Genomic DNA, 25,055 nt, shown 5'->3' on the forward strand with positions numbered 1-25,055 from the left:
CCTCTGCCTCTGATTGGCTAGCATGTTGCCTTCGTTGGTTGGATTGGTTAGGTTTAGTCAGAGTGATAGAGAAAATGGGATTGATTAGGGTAAGCCAATCAGAGTCAGAGTAAGGCACAGTAGGGCGGGACATCTAAATATAAAAAAAACACAACAAAGATAACTTTGATATTGAAGCATTTATTTTTCCTCTGATCATAATAATATATGCTAATATAAATAAAGCATTTATAATAACGATATAATTTGGCCCAAAGCAGCTAATACAACCTTTCATTGCAGAAAGGAGCCTCTGGTTACACTTTTATTTACTGCAGCTCATACCTGAAATGTGTATTTAACTTTCAGTCACATATATGACATAAAATAGTCTCCATGTTCATTTATCAAAAGATACATCTGTCACATACAGTACAATCTTTGATTGGGACTGAAGGTAAACTCAGTTACAGTGTCATAAAACTCCTCAGTGCCTTCAAAATATTCCTCTCATTCAATGTTTCACAACATGAAATCTTCTGCTTCTGTCTTCCTGAAAAGGGTTTGATTTTATCCCGTGGTTGTAAACGCACCAGTTCTATAAAAAAGGCACAGTTCCATTAAGGAATAAAAAGCGTGTTAACACTAAAGCACATGAGTAATTACCGCTTAAACATATATTCATTTTGTACATGTGACAGTGAATGACAATGATCTAAAGCATCACATACTCATCAACATTGGTGTAAGATACTTAGCATGGTGTGTTCAATGTCTTCACAACAAATTGAAAATACATTCCCCTACTGAAGATACTGAAGATGTCAAAACACAATCATTTTCTATATCCTGTTGTGACAGACTAAAGGCCTACTGTAACACTTGATAATTAAAGGTCAAGTCTAGTGATATTTTATATTTGTCCTATTGTCAAAAAGAAAATTAAAAACAAGCAATTATATTTCTTATCTTCCTCCTGTTTGAGTGGCATTTGGTGTCCCAGCTGTTTTAGGAAATGAGAATTGGTTAACAATCGATATAAATGTATTTAATGTAGGATTACAACCGGTTAAGATTTAAACAAATTAATCGTGGCCTAGGACGTAATCTACTTTAGATTTCACTAGTTTGACTTCAGACATCACTACGTCTGTTTATTTGTTTGAAGAGATTTCTTTTGTATTTTTTCAGTTATTTTGATGTGGGATTTGTTTTTAACATCTTTATATTTTTTCTCATTTTATTTTAGTTATTTTTGATAAAATAAAATTTCAGTTGCACTTTTTTTTTTTTATAAGAGGACACGTCCGTTGTTTTGCACAGTTTATAGAAATAAAGGAATATTTTTCAGTCATTTGTCTGCAGCTCAAAGAAATCCTGAGAAAATCTTATCGTAAACTTAAATATTGTGTTCGAGTTGAGTTTATCAATACATCCCTACTGAGGTCATAAAAAAAATGAAACGATATATTTGTGATCTGCTGCTTTGTCTGTGGCTTTTTAAATTAAATAGTTTAGACAGACAGTAAAGAGGGAAAGAGAGGGGGGATGACACGCAGCAAAGGGCCACGGGTTTGGATTTGAACCGAGGCCACTGGCAACGACTCAGCCTCCTGGGTGAACTACAGGTCACCCTAGATCTGCTGCTTTGTCTGCTGAATTGAAACAAAGTGGAAACTGTACTTAACTGGCACTAACAGGCACCGTGCCAGTCTGGTTCTGGCACGCATCCAAACACAAAAACATTACTGATGAGGACCTTAAAGGTGCTCTAAGCGATGTCACACGTTTTTTAGGCTACAACATTTTTTGTCACATACAGCAAACATCTTCTCACTATCCACGAGCTGCCTGTCCCCTGAATACACTGTAAAAAAAAAACGCGGTCTCTGTAGACAGCCCAGGCTCCACAAACGGCAACAATAACAAACTGTGCCAACCTGCACCACCAAACATAACAAACAGTGTTCCAGCCAATAACCGACAAGAAGGATTTGGGGGTGGAGGTTGGGGGGGTTAGTGCACGGAAGCACGGAAGGGAGGGAGAGGGGACGGGATGAGGAGGAGGGAGGGGCGAGCTAGTCTCGTTGTGTTTGAAAATACTTCGAACGTCAACAAGAAGTAACGTCACCCAACATCGCTTTGGGCACCTTTGAGATGGTGACCAGGGTTCAAAATTAACTTTTTTTCCACTAGCCAAATGGCTAGTGGATGTTCAAATGTTACCAGCCACTCAATAGACTACCATTGTTTTTTTGGCTGGTAGATGGGGATAGAATTTTGAACCCTGATGGTGCCTATTACATGTGTTGAGGCACTAAGTTGAGGAGTATTCAGAGCTCTATTATATCAGTCAATGCGTTTTCAAGGTACACATATCAAAATTACTACAAATTAATTTTACACACTTCATGTCTGAGGCCAGGTAGGAAAAATATAGAATAATCATCATCATCATGTCATGTTTATTTCAGCCAGAACTCATCTACAATTCATCTAGGAAAAAAAAAGGAACAGGAAGAAGAAATATCTTATAGTGCCTGTCACTTAAATAAAACACAAAAAAAAAACAGAAAAAAAAGAAACAGCTGTTTCATGAGTCAATAACACTAGACGTATCCTTTAACTCTTGATAATTAAGCACTCTCTAGGAGCCACTTCCTACTCCACTGTGTTTACCATCACTTTGATTTCACCTATATTTCACTGCTCAGTTTACTTGTTTTTTTCCTCAAAACCACTTGGCCTATACTGTATCGTTCCATAGTAACTAATCAGACTCATTCGGTGTGTCTGTAAGATCAACATTAAACACTCCAGCAAACATTTAGACTGTTTAAACGCATAAATTCAAGCAACTGACAGGATTACATTTCACTGGAATCGTATTTCATATGATTTCACACGACAAATACATTGATTGATTGATGTAACTTGGCTTGATTGAAGTGAGATACCTCATATCGTCTCTGTCGGGTGAAAACCTTGTATGTCCAAAGCCGTTCTTTTTCAGGAAATAGAAAAAAAGCTAATTTTAAAATTGTTTCTTGAGCTATTTACCTCAGACGAAGTCAGACAAAATCGCCTTGTCACTGTTTAAATATTTGTAAAATATGTAAAGGGTGACCAATAGCACCGATTTATGAAAATAGATTTAAATGACGGAATATGGAGATACAAGGTTTGTGCCCCGACAGCGACGATATAGAGTAGCTTGTGTGATCAGGTAGATAAGATCAGCAGCATTTTGTAATAGTAAGTGCACATCTATTCATTTTGGTAAGTAGGATCAAGTGTCTAACTTTGGATAAACTGTGCAAGATTATATTTGTTTTGACTTTAATGGCGCACCAGATGGCAGAAACTTTGTAACATCTGGCGCGCCCAACAAGCCGATCCAAACATGGGAAAATAATCCGCAAAATCTGTCTGAGCCGGAGTGTGATGTGTGTTAAAAGTGTCACACGGTGAGAGCTGGTTCAGAGGCCGGTCATGTACTGTACTCTGCCCCGTTAGACGAGGCCTTGTCTTTGTCTCCCTCTGTGGGAACGCTGATATACTGACAGCCAGGAGCCAAGTCAACAGCTGGTTCAGGTAGAGCGGGGGGCTGACCCTGCTTGGAGAACTCGCTGTCCCTTTTATCCAGCCAGCAAAATGACACCATGAGGAACACAGCGGAGGAGGCAACGACAGCACTGCAGGCAAAGAAGACGTGGAAGTACTGGCCTGTTCTGTCGATCAGGACTCCTACAACAACAACAACAAGACAAATCATCAATAACTGGTGATGGGTTTCTCACCCATCATTGTATATTGTATCAAAAAGTGGGCTGGCCGTCTCTCACCAATCAGAGAGAGCAACATTGTTTACTGTTTATTTACAAGGCTTTATGTGGCAAGATTCACCTGCATCTGTCTTTCACTGCTACATTTTACTAAAACAACATATCAGATAGCTCACAGACACACATTGGACTTATCACGGAACTGGCTTCAGGATTCTCTCAAATTAGAACAGCTCGTTTCCATTGGGACGTTCACGATGATGCTGTTACACAGGGGACTCCTCTTATTCGCCTACATCAGTGATTCTCATTTGTTTTTATTGTTTATATGTACTGTAAATTTGTGATTGTTCCTTGGCTTAATTTTTTTTTACATGTTGTAATTTAGGTATTGTTTTACGATCAGATTATTTTTATGATCATATTATTTATTTGTACTGTAATTTTTTTAGATGGTTCTTATATTACTTTTTATTTGTGCTGTAAACAGGGGCAACACTGGAAAAGAGAGCTTGTATTAATAATAATAATTAATAATAATGTCAGCATTTAATGTTTTAACATTGTATAGGTCTTTACTCTTTTAGTTCAGTTTGAAGCTGCTTGTCTTCTGTCAAATCCCCTCTTATTTTTTTATTCCCTACACTGCTTTTTTAATCTATTGTTGATTTGATTCCTTCTCTTCTAACATCTGATTTCTTTATTTGACTTTGGCTTATCATGTCAGTTGTTTTGTATAACATGTTGTATTGGTGCTTATGTACATTTGGCATTTTGTTATGTACCTTTGACTTTGGCTCGACTATACTGTATAAATAAACATGACTTGACTTATATTTCTTTTTAGAATCTGTTGTAGATGAATGTAGACCAATACAAGTGTTAAATACTTGGGTATTTTAACTGCAATACATAATGCATACAAAATGGGGTTTTTAAAAAATATATAATTATGTTTTATAAAATGTGGAAAACTCAAACATTTTGTTTAAAAGACAGATATGGATGTGAACGGCAACGTGACCGGTTGGCGGAGGCACACAACCGCGAGGCGGTAATTCTTGTCGGATTTTTAGGAATGGCTTTGGCTTTCTTACTGCATGTCCATGTTTTCTGTCTACCTGCTGTAGATCTACAGCAGAAATCCCAACTTGAAATAGATTCAAAAACACTAGAGAACTTACAAGTCACGTATGCAGTCAGATGACCTGCATGTGTGCCATGTTGTTTCTGCTTGTTTCTGTTCTGCGAATGGCATAAATACAGGGATAAAACATTCCTCCAGCCCGAGGCTGTTGCTGTAAATAACATACTGTTCTCAGTTAATGTGTGTCCGGTACACACGGAGAACAAAGAGAACAAGTGTGTGCTTCATTCTGAAGGAGTGGAGTTTTAGTTCAGCGTCAACAGAGAAAGGGCAGAGGCTGCTTCGTCTCATATGACAGCATGTTTATCTGAGCGCTCATGTAGCCGTGACCAAAGATATGAGTCCCAACAGGATCCCTTCACACATCTGAATGGGTTTGCTATTTTACAACTGAAAAAGGGTTAGGGTGTCATCAAAGGAAATATGTTTTGGGTCTGTAGAATCCTTATAATTCTCTAGAAAGTTTTCTACAAAAAAACTTAATTATTTGGTATTTATTATAGTGTAGTCTATATCCTTTGCGTTCCACTTCCGGGATTGCTCCGGTGCCACAGGAAATTCCGCCAGATGCATGTATTTTCCGTTTCCTTCGGTTTTCTTTGTGTTGGAAATTTAAATTCGGTGGATTTCCGAGGACTATGGTTAACTGCTCCTCAGATCTCTGCAGGGTAAATCCAGACAGCTAGTTAGACTATCTGTCCAATCTGAGTTTTCTCTCACACGACTATTTTGCAGCAGCTCTGTGCGGAGTTTAGCACCGCCCATGACGATTCTGATTGGTTTCAAAGAAATGCCATTAAGTGGCTGGGTTAGCTCAGTTGGTAGAGCAGGCGCACGTATATAGAGGTTTACTCCTCGACGCAGCAGTCGCGGGTTCGACTCCGACCTGCGGCCCTTTGCTGCATGTCATTCCCCCTCTCTCTCCCCTTTCATGTCTTCATCTGTCCTGTGAAAATAAATGCCTAAAAATGCCCAAACAAATAATAATAAAAAAAAAAGAAATGCCAATAAACCAGAGCACATTTCCTCCCATCCCTGAATGCTATGTGGAGTAGCCAGACCCTCCTTCAGCACGCTTTGGAGGAGGGTCTGGCAAAGTGAGACTAATTATAGTGTAAAGAGAGTTAGTTAGTTGTCAGAATATTTAAGCTGTGTTTAAAAGCAGAGGACTTTTACTGTGCTTCCCCATTTAAATCCAATATATGTTAAACATTCATTCACAGTTGTAAACTTTATATTTCTCATTTGTGTAGAATTATATTTTTGCCTGCAGACATATTTCAGCCGACCTGCAGTGCATCGACTAACAGACTCTAGGTCAGTGGTTCCCAAACGTTTTGGCTGCTGACTCCTTAAAATTAAGGAATGTGTACATTGCGACCCTTCATCATCATCATCATCATCGGCTGCATGTCTCTACCGGCTGGGACCAAAGAGTTGTTTTTTCACAACTCAAGAAAAAACAAACGTTTTTTTTCTGCTTTTCCTTTCCTGTTAATCGTAGCTTGACTCGCTTTGTCGATTACGCCACCTTGGGAACCGCTGCTTTAGCAATTAATTGGAATTAAATTATCAGAATTGTAACACACACTTTTTTTTAGTACCATTTTATAGCTCTTTCAGAAACATTCCTATAAATGTGGGACACAGTGGTGTTTCTTTACTGGTTTTGGGGGTTCCATAACTGACGTTTAACTCAACTAACGCTGCAACTAATGATTATTTTCATTGCCGATTAAACCATTTATTATTTTCTCGATTAGTTGTTTGGTCAATAAAATGTCAATCAGTGTTTCCCAAAGCCCAACATGACGTCCTCAGATGTCTTGTTTTGTCCACAACTCAAAATGTCACAGAGGAGTAAAGAAACCCGAAAATATTCACATTTAAGAAGCTAGAATCAGAGAACTTTTCATAAAAAAATGACTCAAACTGATTAATCGATTATCAAAATAGTTGGCGATTCATTTAATAGTTGACAACTAATTGATTCACCTTTGCAGCTCTAAACTCAACCAATGAACCAGTCTTCCTCCAGAGCAGCTCTTCCAGGATTAAAACTGTTTGTCCCTAAATCTCCAATCTGCCTGAAGCCTGTAAAAACCAGCTGAGGCTAAATCTATTTAGACTTTGTGATTATAAGATAGTGTGCCCCACATTCTGTAGAAATAGTTCTATGATCTAAATGTGTTATTCTCAGTATAAAAGTTTATAATATATGTGAGTTGTGTGTAGTCATGAGACGTGGTTACAACTCCAGGGAAGACACATTTGAATGTATAGACCCGGACACACAAATGGTTAACTTAAGCTTTGATTACATTATAGTTCAGGAATCTAAAGTGTATGTTAGGAACTTTTTTTCAGTACAAAGCAGTGAGGTGGAACGGCGGAGGGGTGGCTCTTGGCTCAGTGTGTGTGTGTGTGTGTGTGTGTGAGAACTGAAGAATCTGCCCGGAGACAGACAGGATGACGCCGTCAAGGGAGAACATAAAGATTAGGGATATGGTTAGACGAGGTTCACAATTTGAGAGAGAAACTTACTTACTTTTTGGTGTACCCACACGTGTGTAACTTAAATGCTGGACTTGAGTTAACTTGCTTAACTGAACTCTTTGTCTCAGATTGATCCTTGTGTTCTGGTAAACTTAAGTCCGATGTAAGAAGGTGCAGGAATTAATAAATTTGAGTCAGATTTGGCAGGCCTTAGGGCCTTATTTTTACATAATTTCCTACAATTCTCACCAGATCTCTTCTCTCCATTGCTAAAACGTTGTACGTTACCTGCCAGCGGAGGCCCGATGAGCAGCGTGACGCTCTCCATGATAGCGAGCAGACCTAGAGCTGAGGGGAAGCGGCTCATCTCCACTATCTCCATGAGGACAGTGAACATCAGGGAGCCCACCACGCTCATGGACAGCCCGTAGACCACCACATAAGCCAGCAGCACGGAGAAGCTGGGCCCGATGCAGCAGATGCTGTTACTGAGCCCGTTGACCAGCAAAGCAGCGGAAAATACGTAAATGTGACGCCCTTTGAACCATGACATGCTGAAGAGGATGCCGAAGGGCGGCCGCACCACGATGTTAACCATACCCAGGACGGCGAGCAGCAGCGCGGCCCGGCTCTGCTCCATGTCGTTAGCTGTGGCGTAGGGAACCAGGTAAATTAAAGGCACCACGAACCCAAGCATCATCCAGGTGATGCCTATGGCGTACACACAGTAACGTGTGTTGTAGCAGAGCTGATCAAAGGCCATGTGTTTGCTCAGAGAAGCCCCCAAGGAGCTCCATATCCTTCTCATCCTCCCTTTTTCCATCCTCACACTTTCCTCCTCGGGCGGAGGGGGTCCGTGGTTCATGAGTGGCTGGCCGCGATGCTTGTTGGGCTGCAGGGGCCTCATCACTGCTCCGCACACGCAGCAGTTCAGCAGGACGGCCCCCAAAACAAGGAAACTTCCCCTCCAGCCCAGCTCTGTGTGGAGGTAGTCACCCAGGAAAGGCAGAAAGCACAGTCCCAGCGCTGTGCCCGTGGACGACATCGCGTTGGCAAACGCACGGCGACGCACAAAGTAGTGCCCGAGGATCGTCACCGCTGGCTGGAAGCTGAAGCAGAAACCAAGTCCTGTAACGACGGAAGAAGACATTCAGAGTGATACAACATCAGAAGTAAAAATGTTTACTGATTTAAAAAACTATGCCTAGAAAGTAAACGTGCAGTACGTAAAGATGTGTCCCAGACCAATCTGAAGTATTCTGAACATTTGATTTGTATCTGGTTTATTACAACTTGGGTCTTTATTTCTTAGTTTTTTAGCTACAATTCCTGACGGAAATAAAAAGATTGTGTTCATCAAGTTAGTTGCTGAGATGTTGGAACACAGTGACACAAAGTCAGACAGTTGTAAACAAAGCCCCAGGTCAGCTAAACTTATTTGGAAGATAAAACGAGAGCAAATGGTAGAATTATTAGTTCCTAAAAAGACTTCCTAGTTCAACTATTACTGTATTGTATTTACCATAGTTTTCCTTAAGGAAGCCTTATTTACCTTTGAACAAAGTCCTTTAGATAATCTGCAAATATCACAATATTTTGGACCAAACACTTCGATATATTGATACTGTAGTGTTGACTATTGGTGTTTTCACAAAATATTTACACAATGAAATTTTTGACAAATACTCATCAGTATATATATATATATATATATATATATATATATATATATATATATATATATATATATAAAATATAAGTGGGTAAAGGCAAATAATAGAACAGTTAAAACAGTCTGGTAAATTCAGAAAATTACATCACTTTACAGTAATGCAGCCTTTAAAAACAGGAAAAGACAAGACTTATGCCATATTACGATATAATGATATCCAAAATCTAAGACGATATCTAATCTTGTATCACGATATCGATATATCGATATTTTTCCCAGCCCTACTGAACTGTTGGTTTGTTTGTAATCTCAGCAATTACTTTGGCGAGTACAATTTAGTCATAAATGTCATAAAGTCATTAGACTTAATTATCCTTCACGTTTAAATTGGCTTTTATTTTCCTATTTTAAAAGGAGCAGTGTATAGGATTAAGATGGATCTATTGGCATAAATAGAATATCAATATTCATATATATTAGGGGTGTGCAAAAAAAATTGATTCAAGCTCTACCGATTCAAAATCGATTCATGGAATTCCAAAAATCTATTCATTTAAAAAAAAAAAATTATTTTATGTCTACTGCAATCAGATGGGAAAAGTAACTACATTTACATACTGTGAATCGCATTTTTTTTTTTTTTATAAAGAATCGTTTTTGAATCGAAAATTGATTTTGAATCGAATATTGAGCCTAAAAATCGATATTGAATCGAATCGTGACATTTTCTGACTCCTGCACCCCTAATATACATGTTTTCATTAGTGTATAATCACCTCGTTGTGTATCGTTAGCTAAGAATGAGACCCCATATCTATAAAAGAACCGGGTCCTCTTCTCTTGAGCTCGCCACGTTGCACCACCATGTTTCTACGGTAGCCCAGAAAGGACAAACCAAACCTCGGCTCTAAAGAGGGCCTTCCATGTTTTTTCATCTAACACGCTCCCCCATGCTTTTATTTTGACACATTTACTTTTAATTCACGTCATCTTTCTTGATTTCTTTCTTCAAAAAGGTAAAACAAAAATACGAACTTGTAGAAAAACTAAATTAGACCATGTTTTGAATTTGGCTTTCTCGTTTGAAACAAAAAAACAAATAACCCACAAGACTTCCGTTTTTGGTTTCTAACGATAAAACGAATTGAACACGAACGTTTTCATTCTTCGATCCAAAAGGAATAACGATAAAAGGAATTGCCAAAAACAAAAAACGGGCTGTTTTTGATCGATTTGTTCGTTTTTTTGATTCTGACACCAGAAACGGGGTTTTTTTGTTTCGTTTTTCATTTTCTAATTACAAATGAATAACGGATTATACAATGATACCCTAAGCTGATCCGCAACCTCACAGATAGGTGCCACTAAATCCTACACACTGCTCCTTTAACTTTAAAGCTGCATTCATTGATTTCTCTGACCACTTGGTGGCAGAAAACAACTCTAACACACGTTTGCTTTATTAAATTGTCATTGCTAATGCCTGTTTTACACATGGAGCAACGTTAGCTTTCATTTGGAGTCATGTTTTTGTCCAATATTTCTGTTGGACAAAATCCAATTTTGATTTCCAAAATCTTCAGCTGCCAGATGTTCAGCTGGTCTCTGACTGCTGTTCGGTGCTGGCCAGGTAGAGGGCCGTTGTTCATCAGGTGTCAGCTGGGGTAATAAATCTGCTGAATGTTTGCTGACCTGTGATAACCCCGGCTGTGATGTAGAGCTGTGTGATGGACTGGGTAAATGAACTGGCAGCCATTCCCAGCCCACTCAGGACGCCGCCCAACATGACCGTCGCTCGGCAACCAAGTTTCTCCACCAGCACGCTACAAAAGGGACCTGTGGATCAGATGTAATGCTCTTAGTTTATTGCACACTGGAGCAGGAACGGACAAAGGCGAGGTCTCTGCTGATGGTGTTTAGCTGTAATCTGTACCGGATGAATGAAAGCATGACTGAACATATGTTTGCTCTCTCTCTCTCTCTCTCTCTCTCTGTCTCTCTCTGTCTGTCTTTCTCTCTCTCTTTCTCTCTCTCTCCCTCTCTCTCACTCTCACTCTCACTCTGTGCGTGCACATGGTGTTTGACTCAAGTTTAGCAGTTAGTTGACCCATATAACTGTGGTTTTTGTTACGCTAGTATGAAAATAAGCTGCGCTGCAGGGCAAATGTATTGGTTACTATCATCCATCCCTCAATTTGCATGAAGAGAAAGTTTCACATTCAGTATTCTGAAGCCTCGGTGCTAAATACAGCGGGGTATATTGGTTAAAGGTCACCGACGGGGGTGGGAAATTCAACACGCGCCTTTGTTGTTAGGCAACAGGGCTGCAAGGTAGTGACGGGGATAATACCTGGACCTACTGAACCTTAGTGTTCTCAGACTAAGGTTTGCTAAAGTATCCTCAAAGATCAAACATTGAAAACATCACAATTAATACTATTCTGTATCTACTTAGGCAGTAAAGTGAACAAACTCTCCTCCCCCTATAAGACTAATGTGCAATAAACCCCAAGAACTGTTCAATTTTGCTATTTTATATTTTCTTTGTCATTTGTACTATCATTCGGAGAGCTGCTAAACTGTGTTTTGTTGTTGTGAAACAATGACAATAAAGATATATTCTATTCTACTTGTTTTAAGTCTGTATTTTACTTCTAGGTGAACTAATATTATAGTTTCAATTGCTGCTGAATCCTTTCTTCAACCCACAGAATTCACAGTGGAGGCGGCTCTGTCCACGTCAACATGAGCAGCTCAAACTTTTGTGCAGCGTGATGAAGATAATCCAGAGACCCTTGTCACATTTCTGTCTGCTCAGGGAAAGATCAGAGCATTCCTGTCTGCAAAAACCCTGAAGAAGTATTCAGATCCTTTACTTGTGGGAAAAATACTAATACCACACTGTAAAAATACTCTGTAACAAGTAAAAGTCCTGTTACTTAAGTAAAAGTATGAACATATCAGGAAAATGCACTTAAAGTATTAAAAGTAAAAGTACTCAACGCAGAAAAATCAGTAATGGTCTAATCACTTCAGCTGGACTTGTAGGCCGTTATATTGTTGGGTAATATCAAGCTGTCAGATTAATGTAGTGGAGTAAAAAGTACAATATTTCTCTCTGAAATGTAGTGGCGTAGAAGTAGAAAGTGGCATGAAAAATAGTACAAATTTGTACTCATGTACAGTACTTAAGTAAATAATTTTTCAATCAGCAGTTATCATATCCACAATCCTAAAGTTCTGTCTTTATAAACTGGACTATAAAAAAAGCCCTCTTTGCTCAAGAGGTGTGTGTGTGTGTGTGTGTGTGTGTGTGTGTGTGTGTGTGTGTGAGAGGGTGTGTGTGTGTGTGTGTGTGTGTGTGTGAGAGTGAGAGTGTGTGTGTGTGTGTGTGTGTGTGTGTGTGTGTGAGTGTGAGAGTGTGTGTGTGTGTGTGTGTGTGTGTGTGTGTGTGTCCATCTATCACGTGTGTCCCTGAATAATACTTGACTCCATTAAGCTGTTTAGCCCTAAGGGCCACTGGTTCCTACTGAAGACGTAAATCATTAACAACGGCTCCCAAATATATGATTTCTATTTTTAAATAGGTTCAGTATATTTCCTAAAACAGCTGGTCACTGCAGTTTTTATCAAACGTTTCTCAAAAAGGAGGAAATAGTGCACTTGTTAGGTTAAGCGGGTTAATCCACATTTGGTGCTGTAGTACAGTAAGTATTTGTGGCAGCAGGACCGCAGGTTTTCGATAACAATGCAGCTCTACGGCACAGAGTAATGAGATATATCAGGGTGTGGATACACACACATTTACTTGTTGGTTTTGGTCTGTTCACGTTTTCTGACAATAAGAGAAATACAGATGATCACCAGATGTATCCTCTAAATGTAAACTACAAAAATAGAATGTAGGATGCCTTCAGTGACCCCTGCAAGTTGTTGGTATTCAGATTAGTCATTTCAGAAAAACTAATTTTAAAGGCCAACTTTTATTTAATCATTTGAGGTGCCTTTTAGTAATCATGATCTTTTAAAAGGTTCATATTTCATCATTCCATCTAATCATACATTTATATTTTCGTACAATACATTTAATATTTAATGTTAAAGAAAAATTCTGAGGTCTGTTCATCATAAATTAGACATAATTTAAACAGACGCTGGATGTGGCGAGGGATAAAGGTCGAAATCTGTTCACATGTTAATATATAACTTATTGTGCCACATGTGAGCCAAAAAAAAAGTGCTTTCTGTTGTAATTTCAGAAATAGAGGGAGGAAAGTAGAAGGAATCTAAGGCACGGACCAGTTCGGATTGTTTTGTAACTACAGAACTTCTTTTGACAAAAAAAAGGGTGCAGGAGGTAATTACTGAGCACCGCCCACAGATAAACTACACTTCACACAGTAATGTATGTGAACATGAGGGCACTCATATAAAAAAAATGCGGATTATCACTATTTGTAAAAGCTGATGCTGATAAAAATGGGAGTGTAGGGCGTTGTAAAATGCATCTAAAAACATGGAGACGTTTCAACACATCGAGTGAATTCCACCCACTTTTCATTTAAGTTGGCGATTTTGCACTTTGAATGTTAACAGATCAAATAACTGGGTAATACCCTGTATTATTTGCATCTATCCTACCACCAAGCATTGACGATTTTAGACCCTTTTTAGGCTCAGACCCCCCTAAAAATTATAATAATAAAAAACATTTCACAAATCAATTTTAGTGCTTCGAGTTAGAATTTGCAAACTTGTCTGTTAGTGACAGAGGACAAGCAATTACAGGTTCAAAGGGCTTGAAACAGGTTTAATATCCCGTGTGTCTGTCGCCGATGCTATGCACCTGTAACCCAGTCAAGGAAAGGGTTAACAGAAACGTAGTGTTGGCCAATCAGAGGAGGTTGTGCCAGACTCCCGTCTTTGGCTGAGTCTCTATCTGATCTGTCAGAGGGAGAGCAGGAGACGGTTGTGAAGTTTAACGTTGGTAGTCGCCAGAGAAGAAGTTGGTTCTTTCATGGTGCAGATTAGAACCCAAATTTAAACGTAAGCAACTAAAATTGCTGAATGTTAGAACATTGAGTCAAATTGGGTCATTATTACTGTGACTTATAAAGTGTCTGGTTTAGTTCCATCATAGTGTCAAAAAACGTTAGCTGACGTTGTTGTTCAGTAGCTCAGAGATTATCTGCTAATGAAATTACTGATTTAGTGGGGGGGGGGGGGCTACTGTATCACATCCCATCAGGGGCTGAACCCCCCTAAAGGTCTGATCCTAGAATCGCCACTGGCACCAAGATATCCAATAACATCTGTTTTTAATCCTTTTAACATAGAAAGTCTCCTGGACTGAATTAGAGGGCCAGACTAACAACGTTTCCTCCAGTTGGATATTCTGTGAAGTAACCCTCACACCAAACTCCTCTCTATTTTTGACTTGTTTTAGGAGGAAACAGTATGCTGGCATCAGCATAAAATCACCCTGGTCACAGAATCTACATTCTGCTTCACACGGACGGAAACATGAAGTTACCAAAATAAATAAAGCGGTCACCTTGACCTTCTATGTTGACTTAATTTGCCATTTAACAGCACTACTTCCTGTTTCATGCAAGTTACATAATGCGTCATTGAGGAAGGAAGGTGATACTACTGAGTGGAGAGACGGCGGATTTGTGCACACTGAGGACTTGTGCACTGACAAAAAGGATCAAGTAGTCTTCGTAAAACGATCAGCAGACTAATATGTGTGGTCATAACACACATTTTATAATCCTTATCAGCCTCTCTTACTGTTCCGTTTCCTCACAGCTGTATTAAGTTATACGTTAGCTGTTGATGCTTCATTAAAACAGAGTAGGGCTGCAACAAACGATTATTTTTCATTGTTGATTAATCTGTTGGTTATTTTCTTGATTAACAGATTAGTTGTTTGGTCTCTAAACTGTCAGAAAATGGTGAAAAATGTGGATCAGTGTTTCCCAAAAAGCCCAAGATGACGTCCTCAAACGTCTTGTTTTGTCCACAACTCAAAGATATTCAGTTCACTGTCACAGAGGAGAGAAGAAACTAGAAGATATTCACATTTAACAAACTGACATCAGAGAATTTCTAAATGATTAATCAATTATCAAAATAGTTGCCGATGAATTTAATAGTGGACAACAATTGATATATCAATTAATCTTTGCAGCTATAAAACACAGAATGGCTTTTATTGTGAGGCAGTCACAGGAAATGCTATTACCATCACTAAGGGTTAGCGATAACGAGGAGCGTTCGTCAAAAAAACATCTATGAAACATGACTAATAGTAATGTTCTGCTTTCAGTGGAGTTTCAAATATTACATGTAGAAGGGAAAAAAGAAAGAGCTGTACCAGCCGAACAACCAAGACTGAAATCCTAAAGATCAGAGCTTTAAAAGAACCCTAACTAACATTTTTCTTTATTAAACAGCATCTAATATTTAGTTCTTGTAAATAAAATATGACAAATACTGTGCCTAAAAGTCTTCTGAAAGCCCCAAAGTATTAAACATCAATATTTTATGTTTGCTCACATTAGCCACTAGGGCAGAAAGTTCATGGGAGCCATGAGCGCCTTGACAGCCATGCCCCCTCAAAAAATGAAATGCCCTATGGCACATTGGCCTTGATGCCCCAGCTGATTTCACAGTTTTCTTCTCTGCCTCTTACCTGTCAATATGGTAGACACAGGTGTCCTGGGGGGCCGTATAGGGGGGAATAGTTAGGACAATTCTAAGGGTCCATGACTGACAGGGCCCCCAAAAAATAGGTAAAAAATAATATAAAATTAATAAAACCATCATCATTCAGTATATGTATTTTAAATATAATAATACAATTAATGATCTCTTTGTTTTTACTTGTTTTTGGCAGTAAGTTAAATATCCCCATTGACCAAAAAGTAAACATCCATATAGACCGACCACCCCCCTGTATCTGCATGAAATGGTTTGGTCCTGCCTCAGAGCACTCAGTGACGGTGTTTAGTTGTAGCAAAGAATTTCTAATAAGGGAAGAAGTTCCACTCTCTCGTTACTTCCGGCTTCTGAACTGGTTGCAGTTCCACCAGAGTTCCATATAGGGGGCGCTCACAGGCCAGTGCAGAATGAATGGGACTCTATGGAGCTATACCCCTCAAAATCCACTTTTCTCAGGATATAATTTTTTGTCTAGTAATTTGAATGTTGCATTTGAAAGGGGAGGCTAAGAAAATACACACTGCTGGGTGTTAGATTTTTTTAAAGTGGCTTTTTTGTTCTAAAAAGCCTTTTAAAATGTCAATGACGTCATACACATATACGGCCAGAGATTCTGCTTTACAGCAAGCTTTGAGTCACTTCCTTTTTTCTCTCGAGGCATCGACAACACAGCTGACAGGTTAGACTCTCCCTGTTAATACAACACAGCTGACAGGTTAGACTCTCCCTGTTAATACACGTGCTAGAAAGAGGTTTGCTAATGTTTTAAAGACCACGCTGAAATATTCACTCTGGCATTCTGGTTCTGCTTCGGATGCCGTCAAGCGGGATCTCCGATCGTAATCTGTCCTTCACTGACCAATCAGCATTCATTAGCAGAATGCTAGCGTGTTATGGGCAACAACGACTCAACCTGTAACAAATCGAAAGGGCATAAGTACTCGTACATTCAACTTTCGACCTATAATCCATGTTGAACTTGCAAAAACTACAATCAAATCTGAGATTTCTCATCGACAATCAGGCGAAAGAGACAAATTTAGCCGTCTAGCTCCATAGAGTCCCATTCATTTTGCACTGGACCGTGATCACCCCCAGTGGAACTCTGGTGGAACTGCAACCAAAGTAGGTACAATGGGGCTGAATAGGGAGTGGAACGGCTTTCCGTAGACGGGCTTTGGTTGTAGTCAGTAGATGCGCCAGAATTACAGTGACCACAATGTTGCCAAGTAACGTTAAATCAAAATCTGGTTTTCAAAAAAGGAAAGAGAGAAAAGAGAGAGAGGAAAGACAAAGGAAAGGGTGTCAAACTGTAACCCAGTTTTTCACCAAGAAAGGTGGGTAGCCTATAGTCTGTGAGTGGAATAAGCTAGCTAGCTACAGACTAGTGTTAGCCTACATTTAATCACCATTTAATCAGTGCAGGGAAACATTTAGCAAGATATTCATATTAAATCATTGTCCCTGCCCCTTTTAGCAGACTTAACAACAGATGAGTCAGCAGCAGCCCAGTCTCCCCCTAACTGTGCCCCTCCCTGTCCCAGTGAAGAAGGTGACCAACATTGTAGTCAATGACATGCCAGTTAGCATCATAGCAGGGAGTCTGTGGGGATTTCTCTGTCTCTCTTGCTCTTTTTACCATTACAAAAAAGAAAATGAAATATTTATTAATGACAGAAATTCAAACACATTAATAACAATTATTTTCTCACATAATGATCATTATGAAATAAAATAAAAAAAACGACAACCTACTGTCTGTACTGGATGCTGGACAGTTGGAAACAGTGAGCTTACCTGAGCCTGCATATAAGATACAGACAATATTAACTGTATTGAACTACAAGAAGCAAGACAGTTGCACGCCTTTAATTGGAGTTATGTAAAGCTTTTAATGGGACAGTTAGGTCCTAGAGATGTGGTGACAACAGCTGCGCAGAGGGGGCCCAATTTGATTTTTTGTCATGGGGCCCAAAATTCCTGGCAGCGCCCCTGCAGGTGTCAAGTGAAACACTGCACACATAACCAGCAGTATTGGAAGTCTGACACAAATCCAGCATCGCCCAACTATCGAACTCATCCCGATGCCGCAAAGCTGTGACTGAGTAAACTTCTGAGAAGAGAAGCTCAACTGAGCTGAGGTAGTTGGTATGATAAATTAGCAAACGAATAAGAAGAGAAACTGGCTTTGCTCGTATATTGCTACAACACTGATTAAGCTATCCCAGTCGCTTAAAGCAGCCATATTATGCTCATTTTCAGGTTCATAATTGTATTTTAAGGTTGTACAAGAATAGGTTTACATGGTTTAATTTTCAAAAAACACCATATTGTTGTTGTACTGCAGTGCTCTCTCTCACTGCTGCAGATCCTCTTTTCAGCTGGTCTCTGTTTTAGCTACAGAGTGAGACCTCTTTTCTTCTTCTTCTTCTGTACTATCTTTGATTGCACTGCACGTGGCTCAGATGTAGATCATGTCAGCTAGCTAGCTCCATAGACAGTAAAAGAAAGGCTGTTTCTACAACTTTGGTCAGTTACAAGGCAGGATTAGCTGGGAGACTTCTAAATGAGGGCGCACATGGAAGTAGTTCTTTTGTAGATTATGGTGAACTTGTGTGTGTTGTAGCAGTGCTTTGCTATTGAGGACGAGGTAGCATGCTAGCGTTAGCATGCTAACGCTAACGCTACGAGCTAATGGTTGCAGTTAGCCTGCTTGTTTCGGCTTGTGACGTCACAAGCCGTGCCGATTTTGAACAGCTCACCCAGAGACTGAAGGCAGGACACATTCAGAAACCGTATCTCACTCTAAACAGCATGGATGGATTTTTTTCAAAGTTTGTATGTGTGTGGAAGCACCAGAGACACAACATAACACCCCAAATCCCAGAAAAAGTGATTTTTTTTCATAATATGGGCACTTTAAGAAGTGTTACGTGCCTAACGAGTATCATAGCTAAATGTTTGTAACATTAATGTTAACAAACGTAACGTTACCCTCAAGTTGTCTATATAGTAGTCTTGCTTCCCAGACCCTCCTTCGGCACGCTAACCCTCAGGTTAAATTAATTATTTACGTGGACTTAAAATCAGTGTTTTATTCGATGGCCTTCCTGCCCTAGCATTTAGCTTTTGGGCCCTCAACACTAAAAGCCAAGTGGCCTCGCCCCTAAAATAATAAAATTCCAGGCCTGTAAGTCCCCATAAGCCACCGGACATACCAGACCAAGTGAGGCTGAAGCAGCAACACCGCTCAGTGTATTTACTTACAAAGGTGCGTTTTATTGCTTAGGAGTTCAACTTTTCATCTGGAAAGGAATGAACGTCTTTAAATCAACACCAGCACAGCAAGAGAGTTGAAAATATGTACAAATTCCATCTCACAGGTTTCACATTTTCCCCGAACAACAGGAGGTAGGAATTTAAGTTACCCTAAGGCTGGGGAGCATTAAAGGACAACTTATTATACATCTAATAATATTAATATCATTGTAGTTGATGATAAGAGATAAAACTCTGCTAAATCCCCAAATAATATTGTGGAATTATTCAAACTAAAAACATATTATGTATCATAAAGTTAAATTACACAGCCTGAATGAGTAAAACGAAGGTAAATTAAGATGTAATGTGTACAGCATTAAGGTTACACATTAACTAAATGGAGAACAGAGCCTAGTTTATTTCCTTCTCCGTCTACTTTACCTCCTGCGTGAAGCACTGATGTCATGATGGACGGCACCCAGGAGGTCTCACTGTTGGAGGCGTGGAACTCATTCTGCAGGTCGGTGTAGAAGATTCCCACACAAGAGGGGAACGCCAGGGTCAAAGCCAGGACTATGATGGTGGCGGCCAGCACCACCCAGCCCCAACCGCCATCTGGAGCTGTGACTGCTCCCGTTACAGGCGCGGAGTCTCTGCATTCATTTCCCTGAGCCCCTTCCTCAGATTCACCGTCGTTGGCCTCTTGAACTTTGTCCATACCGTCGTTGGCCTCTTGAACTTTCTCCATATCGGCGCCGGCCGGCTCCAGGTCCTCGGAGGCCTCTGAGTGGAGGCAGCGATCACTCGTCCCTCTGATTCCATTTCTCTGAGTCATTTTCTGCTCTGCAGTTCAGGAGAGGCTCCTGAGTTAGCTCTGCAGGGTGTGTAATTACTTTTGCTGTCCATGGCACTGCAAATGCCGCGACATTCAGGGAAACCTGTAATGACAAAGCAAACAATCCGGTCAATCAGGTTGTGTAGAGCAGCTGAAGTGGCGAAAGGTTTTTAACGGGCGGTGGTCCAATGATCCCCTGACCCAGTTTTGAGTGAAATATCTCAACAACTGTTGGATGGATTGCAATGAAATTTAGTACAAACGTTGATGTTCCCCTCAGGATTAATTGTGATAACTTTGGTTGAAATTGTGCAATATTTTGATGTACGACTAAATACATTAATCAGCCTCAGCTGTACTTTCTGTTTAGTGTTAATTAGCAAACGTTAGCATGCTGACACTTTGAACTGAGGCTGCATCTACATTACTATGTTTTCATTTTTATGCAGCGTTTTGAGACAAAAACGATCTCCGTCCACACAAGAGTTTTAGCTCCAGTAGCAGGACTAATCTCCGTCAATATTAACACGTCTGACAACACACATCACATGACCATTCACACACACTGGGCATGTGCGTGCCGGTGTAAACAGGAAGAAGATAGTCTGACGTTACTCTGCGGTTGTAAATCATGGATGTACAAGTTGAAAATACAGAAAATACTTTGGAGAAAGAACAACAATGGTGAAAAGTAAGAGCAGGGATTTATTATGTTGGAGCGACGACGAGGTGGAACTGTTACTGAAAGGTCTGTAAGCTACCTAACCGATAAGACTGACTGATGTGGTTGACGTTTTCAAATGTCTCCGTTTGTGTCCGTCTTTAAACCAAAACACAGTAGTGTAGATGTAGCCTAGTAAGTTGCAGGCTGTAACAATTAAACAATGAGCTAAAAGAAACTTAAATGCTCTGTAGAGCTGAGAGATACTGCAGAGTCGGGTGATTTCTCTGTCGGTTCCTCACTACGACGGACACCTTTCACATTACACACATTTGATTTATTGTTAATACAAACATATTGATTAAAGCAGCTTTAATAGAGTTTTCCAGAAGCAAACAGAAGACTAATCCGGAGGTTTGGAGCCTGACGACACAATCTTTCTTCAGCCTACGAACACACAGGTGTAGGGAGAGAGGTAAACAGTAGTCAATGGAGCGATGACTGCCTGTTCTTTAAAAGGAAGCAATAAAATACAGTAGATAACAGGTGAAGGGAAACCAGTGCTCAAATTTTCTGACGGCCATGTTTTGTACAAGCTGGAGGCGATGCAGTTCATTTCTGAGGTCGTCCAAGTTACAGTAATCTAAACAAAGGCTTCCTAAAATCAAAGAAATACATAATCTTGGCAATGCTCCTGAGATGGCAGATGGTCGACTTTGTTTTGTTACTAACATTTTTAAAGAAACTTCAGTCAGTCTAGAACCAACCTAATGTTTCTTGTATGTCTCCTGTGCAGAATGAAAGCCTGCCACATTTCCTGTAGATGCTTCAGGTGCTGCATTTTTATCAGCATTTAAAAACTGAAAATTACAAGACGCCCGTGACTTTATGTCTGCAGGTCAGACTGTGAGTTAACAAAGGAGATGCAGGGCTTAAAGTGATAAAAATCCTGAGCCTGAAACTTTTTTTTTGGAATGGCAAAACAGTTAAAGTCCTTCTTACATTACACAATAATAAAAGTCATAATTTCTAAGAAGTAACAAGTTTTGGAATCATTGTGAAAACAAAACTTTCTAGATGTGGTGTTGTTACTTTGGCCAGGTCATCATCAAAAAAGTGAATTACTACATTCATGATTTTGTCCATGTTGATATTAGTTGCTTCATGTATATTTATTAAAAACTTTGCATTGTTTATCTTTTCATACAGCTAGACGTCTAAACTCTGGGACAAGGCCGTTATGTTTAAATACCTGCCATGCTGATTCCAAACAGACAGCTTTATCAAGGCAGTTTGGGCTTCAGATAGCTTTTACACAGTGGCCATCGTTAATGACAAATCGTGTTCCTCTATGAACGTGCACACACATATTGTTTGTATCACAAACATGGTCGGTCAGTGAAGGCGCAGTCGCAGCGGTAGCGGTCGTTGCCGGTAACTTACTCGTATGACAGAGTGCATGCATAGACAGTATATAAGATATAAAATGTATACAGGTTGGCAGGACGATCTGAAATGTTTTGCACGGTCTTTCGCTGTATGTTTTGTTGGTAAATGTGAGATGTTCGAGTCACACACACACGTCTCGTCTTCATATCAGAAACAAGGAAATTAACTTTACCCGTTCTCACTCCCGCTTGGTCAGTGGCTGCACGTGGGACTGCTGGGATTGTGTGAATAATGAAAATGCGATAGGGGGCCCCGGCTGTCAATCAGTGTCTTCCAGTGATGCGGGCCCCTGATTGGACCAGGCCCGTAAGCAACCATGTAACCTGCTTACCGATAGTTACGAGTCTGAATCACTCAATTCTCATTGGCTACCCGCCAATGTGGCAGGTAGATTGACAGTTTCACCCGCCAATCACAAAAGTTTAAAAAAAACGTCTGCTACGGAGCCATAACGTGAGGTACAAGGTAATGGAGCCTTTTATACATTGTCGTGTTTCTTTAGAAATAAACAATGGACAAATAGAGTCTTTAAACTCTTCAGATGTAAAGTTATTCTCTGTCAAAGTGACGTCAAAATGAATGGCAGTCAATGGAATGCTAACGGGAGGTGATGGCTTGGTAGCATCAAAATGGCGCCATAGGAGGTTCGCGGTCCGAGGAGAAGCTAACCCCCTTGAGTGCACGGACCGAAGCTTTGTGACTAGCAAGCACTTTCTTACCGCTGCTGCTGTACAGTATCTTTCTTAAACATACGCTGCAGAAGCAAGCACCCGGCTCCCTCAATTTTAGGCACCAAGTGCTAAACAGCTTCCTGTCTCCACCCGTTTCCTCTTGTCCTCTATTCATGCCCAGCGCCATTTGTTTTTAACTCCTTTCTCAACTAAAGCTGTATCTACATGCTCCAAGTTTGATAAACTTTGCCTCAATTTTTTATGCCGCGTTACCACGGAGACCACACCGCACTCTCGCTTTTTGGCAAAGACCCGCCCTACTTTGCATCTGCTAGAACTCGTTTCATTGGTAGGTGGAAGTTTGATGATTGGTTAAACCCAGCGCATCAAAAACAAATCCCATGTGGACTTTTTAATGTATTTATTTTGCTAAAATAGTCATACGCCAGAAATCCGTCACCAGGCCCGAGTACTTTAAGCCCTGCGTTAGTTAGAGCTGGTTCCTCTCATATGATTGGTAGGTGAAATCATTATCAAAAATATGCAAGTTGCCAATTTTTTTTTTCCCTCACGGCCGCACTCCGGAGATCCGGCACGGTGCCGGAATACTTTAAGCCCTGGAGATGTCTGCTAGGTTAAATATGTCTGCGAGTGGATGCAAAGAGAATCTGCCTGAGACAAACATGCACTTGTGAAAACCCTTGTGAATGAACGGCCTTCTGTGCAAATGCTTCAGTAGATTTTCCGCCCCAAAGACTGGTTATATAATTTCCAGATGTACCAACGACTGAGCAGAGCAACATCTCCCCAGATTATTCTCCTGAGAATACAGCTCTTGGCTAATGTCACTGTCACTGTGCTCAGACATACTGCACATATTCACTGTACAGAGACTACATGAGAGTAGTATCAATCTTCTCACCTAAAAATCCCCCAAATGCCAAACTTTTCCTCAAAAAAAGGAGTTTAAGGTGAGACGATGCAGGCAAATATCTGATTAGTTGGTTAATTTGTGTTTCATGCGCTGGTCAATTTAGAGTTTTGAGGCTCTTCTGCTTCCATAACATGTCTTCTTTCAGACTAGTGGGAAAAAACATCCAAAATACACATTTAGGTGTTTGTTTAACTACTTTGTCTGTAGATTTCTCCTAAATTCACCAAAAGTTAGCATTAAATAATGCCTCATTTGCATATGTAAACATAACATTTCTAAAAACTTGTAATAAAAATAATTGTCTTAATTGATCAACAGTCTAATGGTGGTATCTATTAGTATATATTTTGACCCTATTCACCTGTACTGAATAGTATTTCAACATGTCTGAATTTTACAATCCATATATTTAAAGGTTTTGTTCTTGTCCCACTTCAGTAGCACTTACAGACACCAAACTTTCCTCTTTCATTCCCATCTATATTCTGGAGCTTTTTACACAGGGCTTTGTTCATATATAACTCACAGCCTGATTCAAACAACATTCTATTCATAAAAAGATGGAGAAATTTGATTTTTATGAGTGTTGACAGTATTTTCTGTGTGTTGAGCTGCGGTAAACGCTTTTAAACCGGGGTTAGGAGCCAATCTGATTGTTTGGTTAATTTGAGTTTGAAGCTAGCTAATCTGTATCTGTTGAACTGACTAACAAAGATACAAAAACAACAAAGAAACATATGAGAAGAGAAGTTGTAGTTGTAGACCAACAAGAAATCTACACCTAAAAACCATAGAGCCATGCCGTCCCTCTGCTCCGTCACCATGCATATTGCTTATTTTCTGATAAAAAGAGATATCCAAAAATCCCCTCTGTAAAAAAACCTTTGACTCCAATATGTCAACAAAAATGAAACGAGAACTTTGAACCTGGCTTTATCCAATGTTCACATTTGTGTTCTGGACATATATATGCAAATCAGCACATATTTAACAAGACATGCCTCATTTGCATATATACACAACATTTCATAAAACTTGTAATACAAAAAATGATAGTCTTACTGTAAGTATCTGAATAGAGCAGCTGCAGTATTTGTCATTGAAATGGAAAATGCAAATTCTCAAATTTTTCCTTTGCTTTTGCACAAAGTTGCTTTTGTAATGTTGAATATCAACTGGGGAAGTTTTATGATATCTATTAGTTGATTAGTTTTTTTATACCCTATTTACCTGCAGTGTCTCCTCTTAAAGTGATTTATTCATACAAAAGACTAGATGTAGACTAGACATCTAGATGTTTAGAAGAGTCTTTGAGGGTTGTGGAAATAAATTCAGAAGATCGTTAAGTGTTCATAAACAACCTTCTGGGCCAGAACAAAAGCACACAAAAGTATGTGGACAGGGCCGAGGTGTCTACACACCTTTGGCCATGTAGAGTG

The 25,055-nt window shown here is 39.7% G+C and overlaps 1 protein-coding gene across 2 annotated transcripts in view; it reads right to left on the reverse strand.

The window, feature by feature from the left end:
• Nucleotides 1–164: 164 nt before the first annotated feature.
• slc16a5a (solute carrier family 16 member 5a) overlaps nucleotides 165–25,055 on the reverse strand; it is a 25,692-nt gene continuing 801 nt past the window's right edge. Inside the window, exons 2-6 of one of the 2 annotated variants that reach the window (XM_031314981.2) lie at nucleotides 19,508–20,004; nucleotides 10,772–10,915; nucleotides 7,696–8,535; nucleotides 3,486–3,726; nucleotides 165–581 (exon numbers count right to left, since the gene is read on the reverse strand). In XM_031314981.2, coding sequence (XP_031170841.1) covers nucleotides 578–581; nucleotides 3,486–3,726; nucleotides 7,696–8,535; nucleotides 10,772–10,915; nucleotides 19,508–19,901 — 1,623 coding nt within the window. In that variant the 5' untranslated portion in view covers nucleotides 19,902–20,004 and the 3' untranslated portion in view covers nucleotides 165–577. Of the gene's footprint in view, nucleotides 582–2,673; nucleotides 3,727–7,695; nucleotides 8,536–10,771; nucleotides 10,916–19,507; nucleotides 20,005–25,055 lie in introns of those variants that run through there. The other variant, XM_031314980.2, reaches the window with a different exon arrangement.

The sequence above is a fragment of the Sander lucioperca genome, chromosome 22 (genome assembly GCF_008315115.2).
Source record: "Sander lucioperca isolate FBNREF2018 chromosome 22, SLUC_FBN_1.2, whole genome shotgun sequence".
Taxonomy (NCBI): Eukaryota; Metazoa; Chordata; class Actinopteri; order Perciformes; family Percidae; genus Sander; species Sander lucioperca.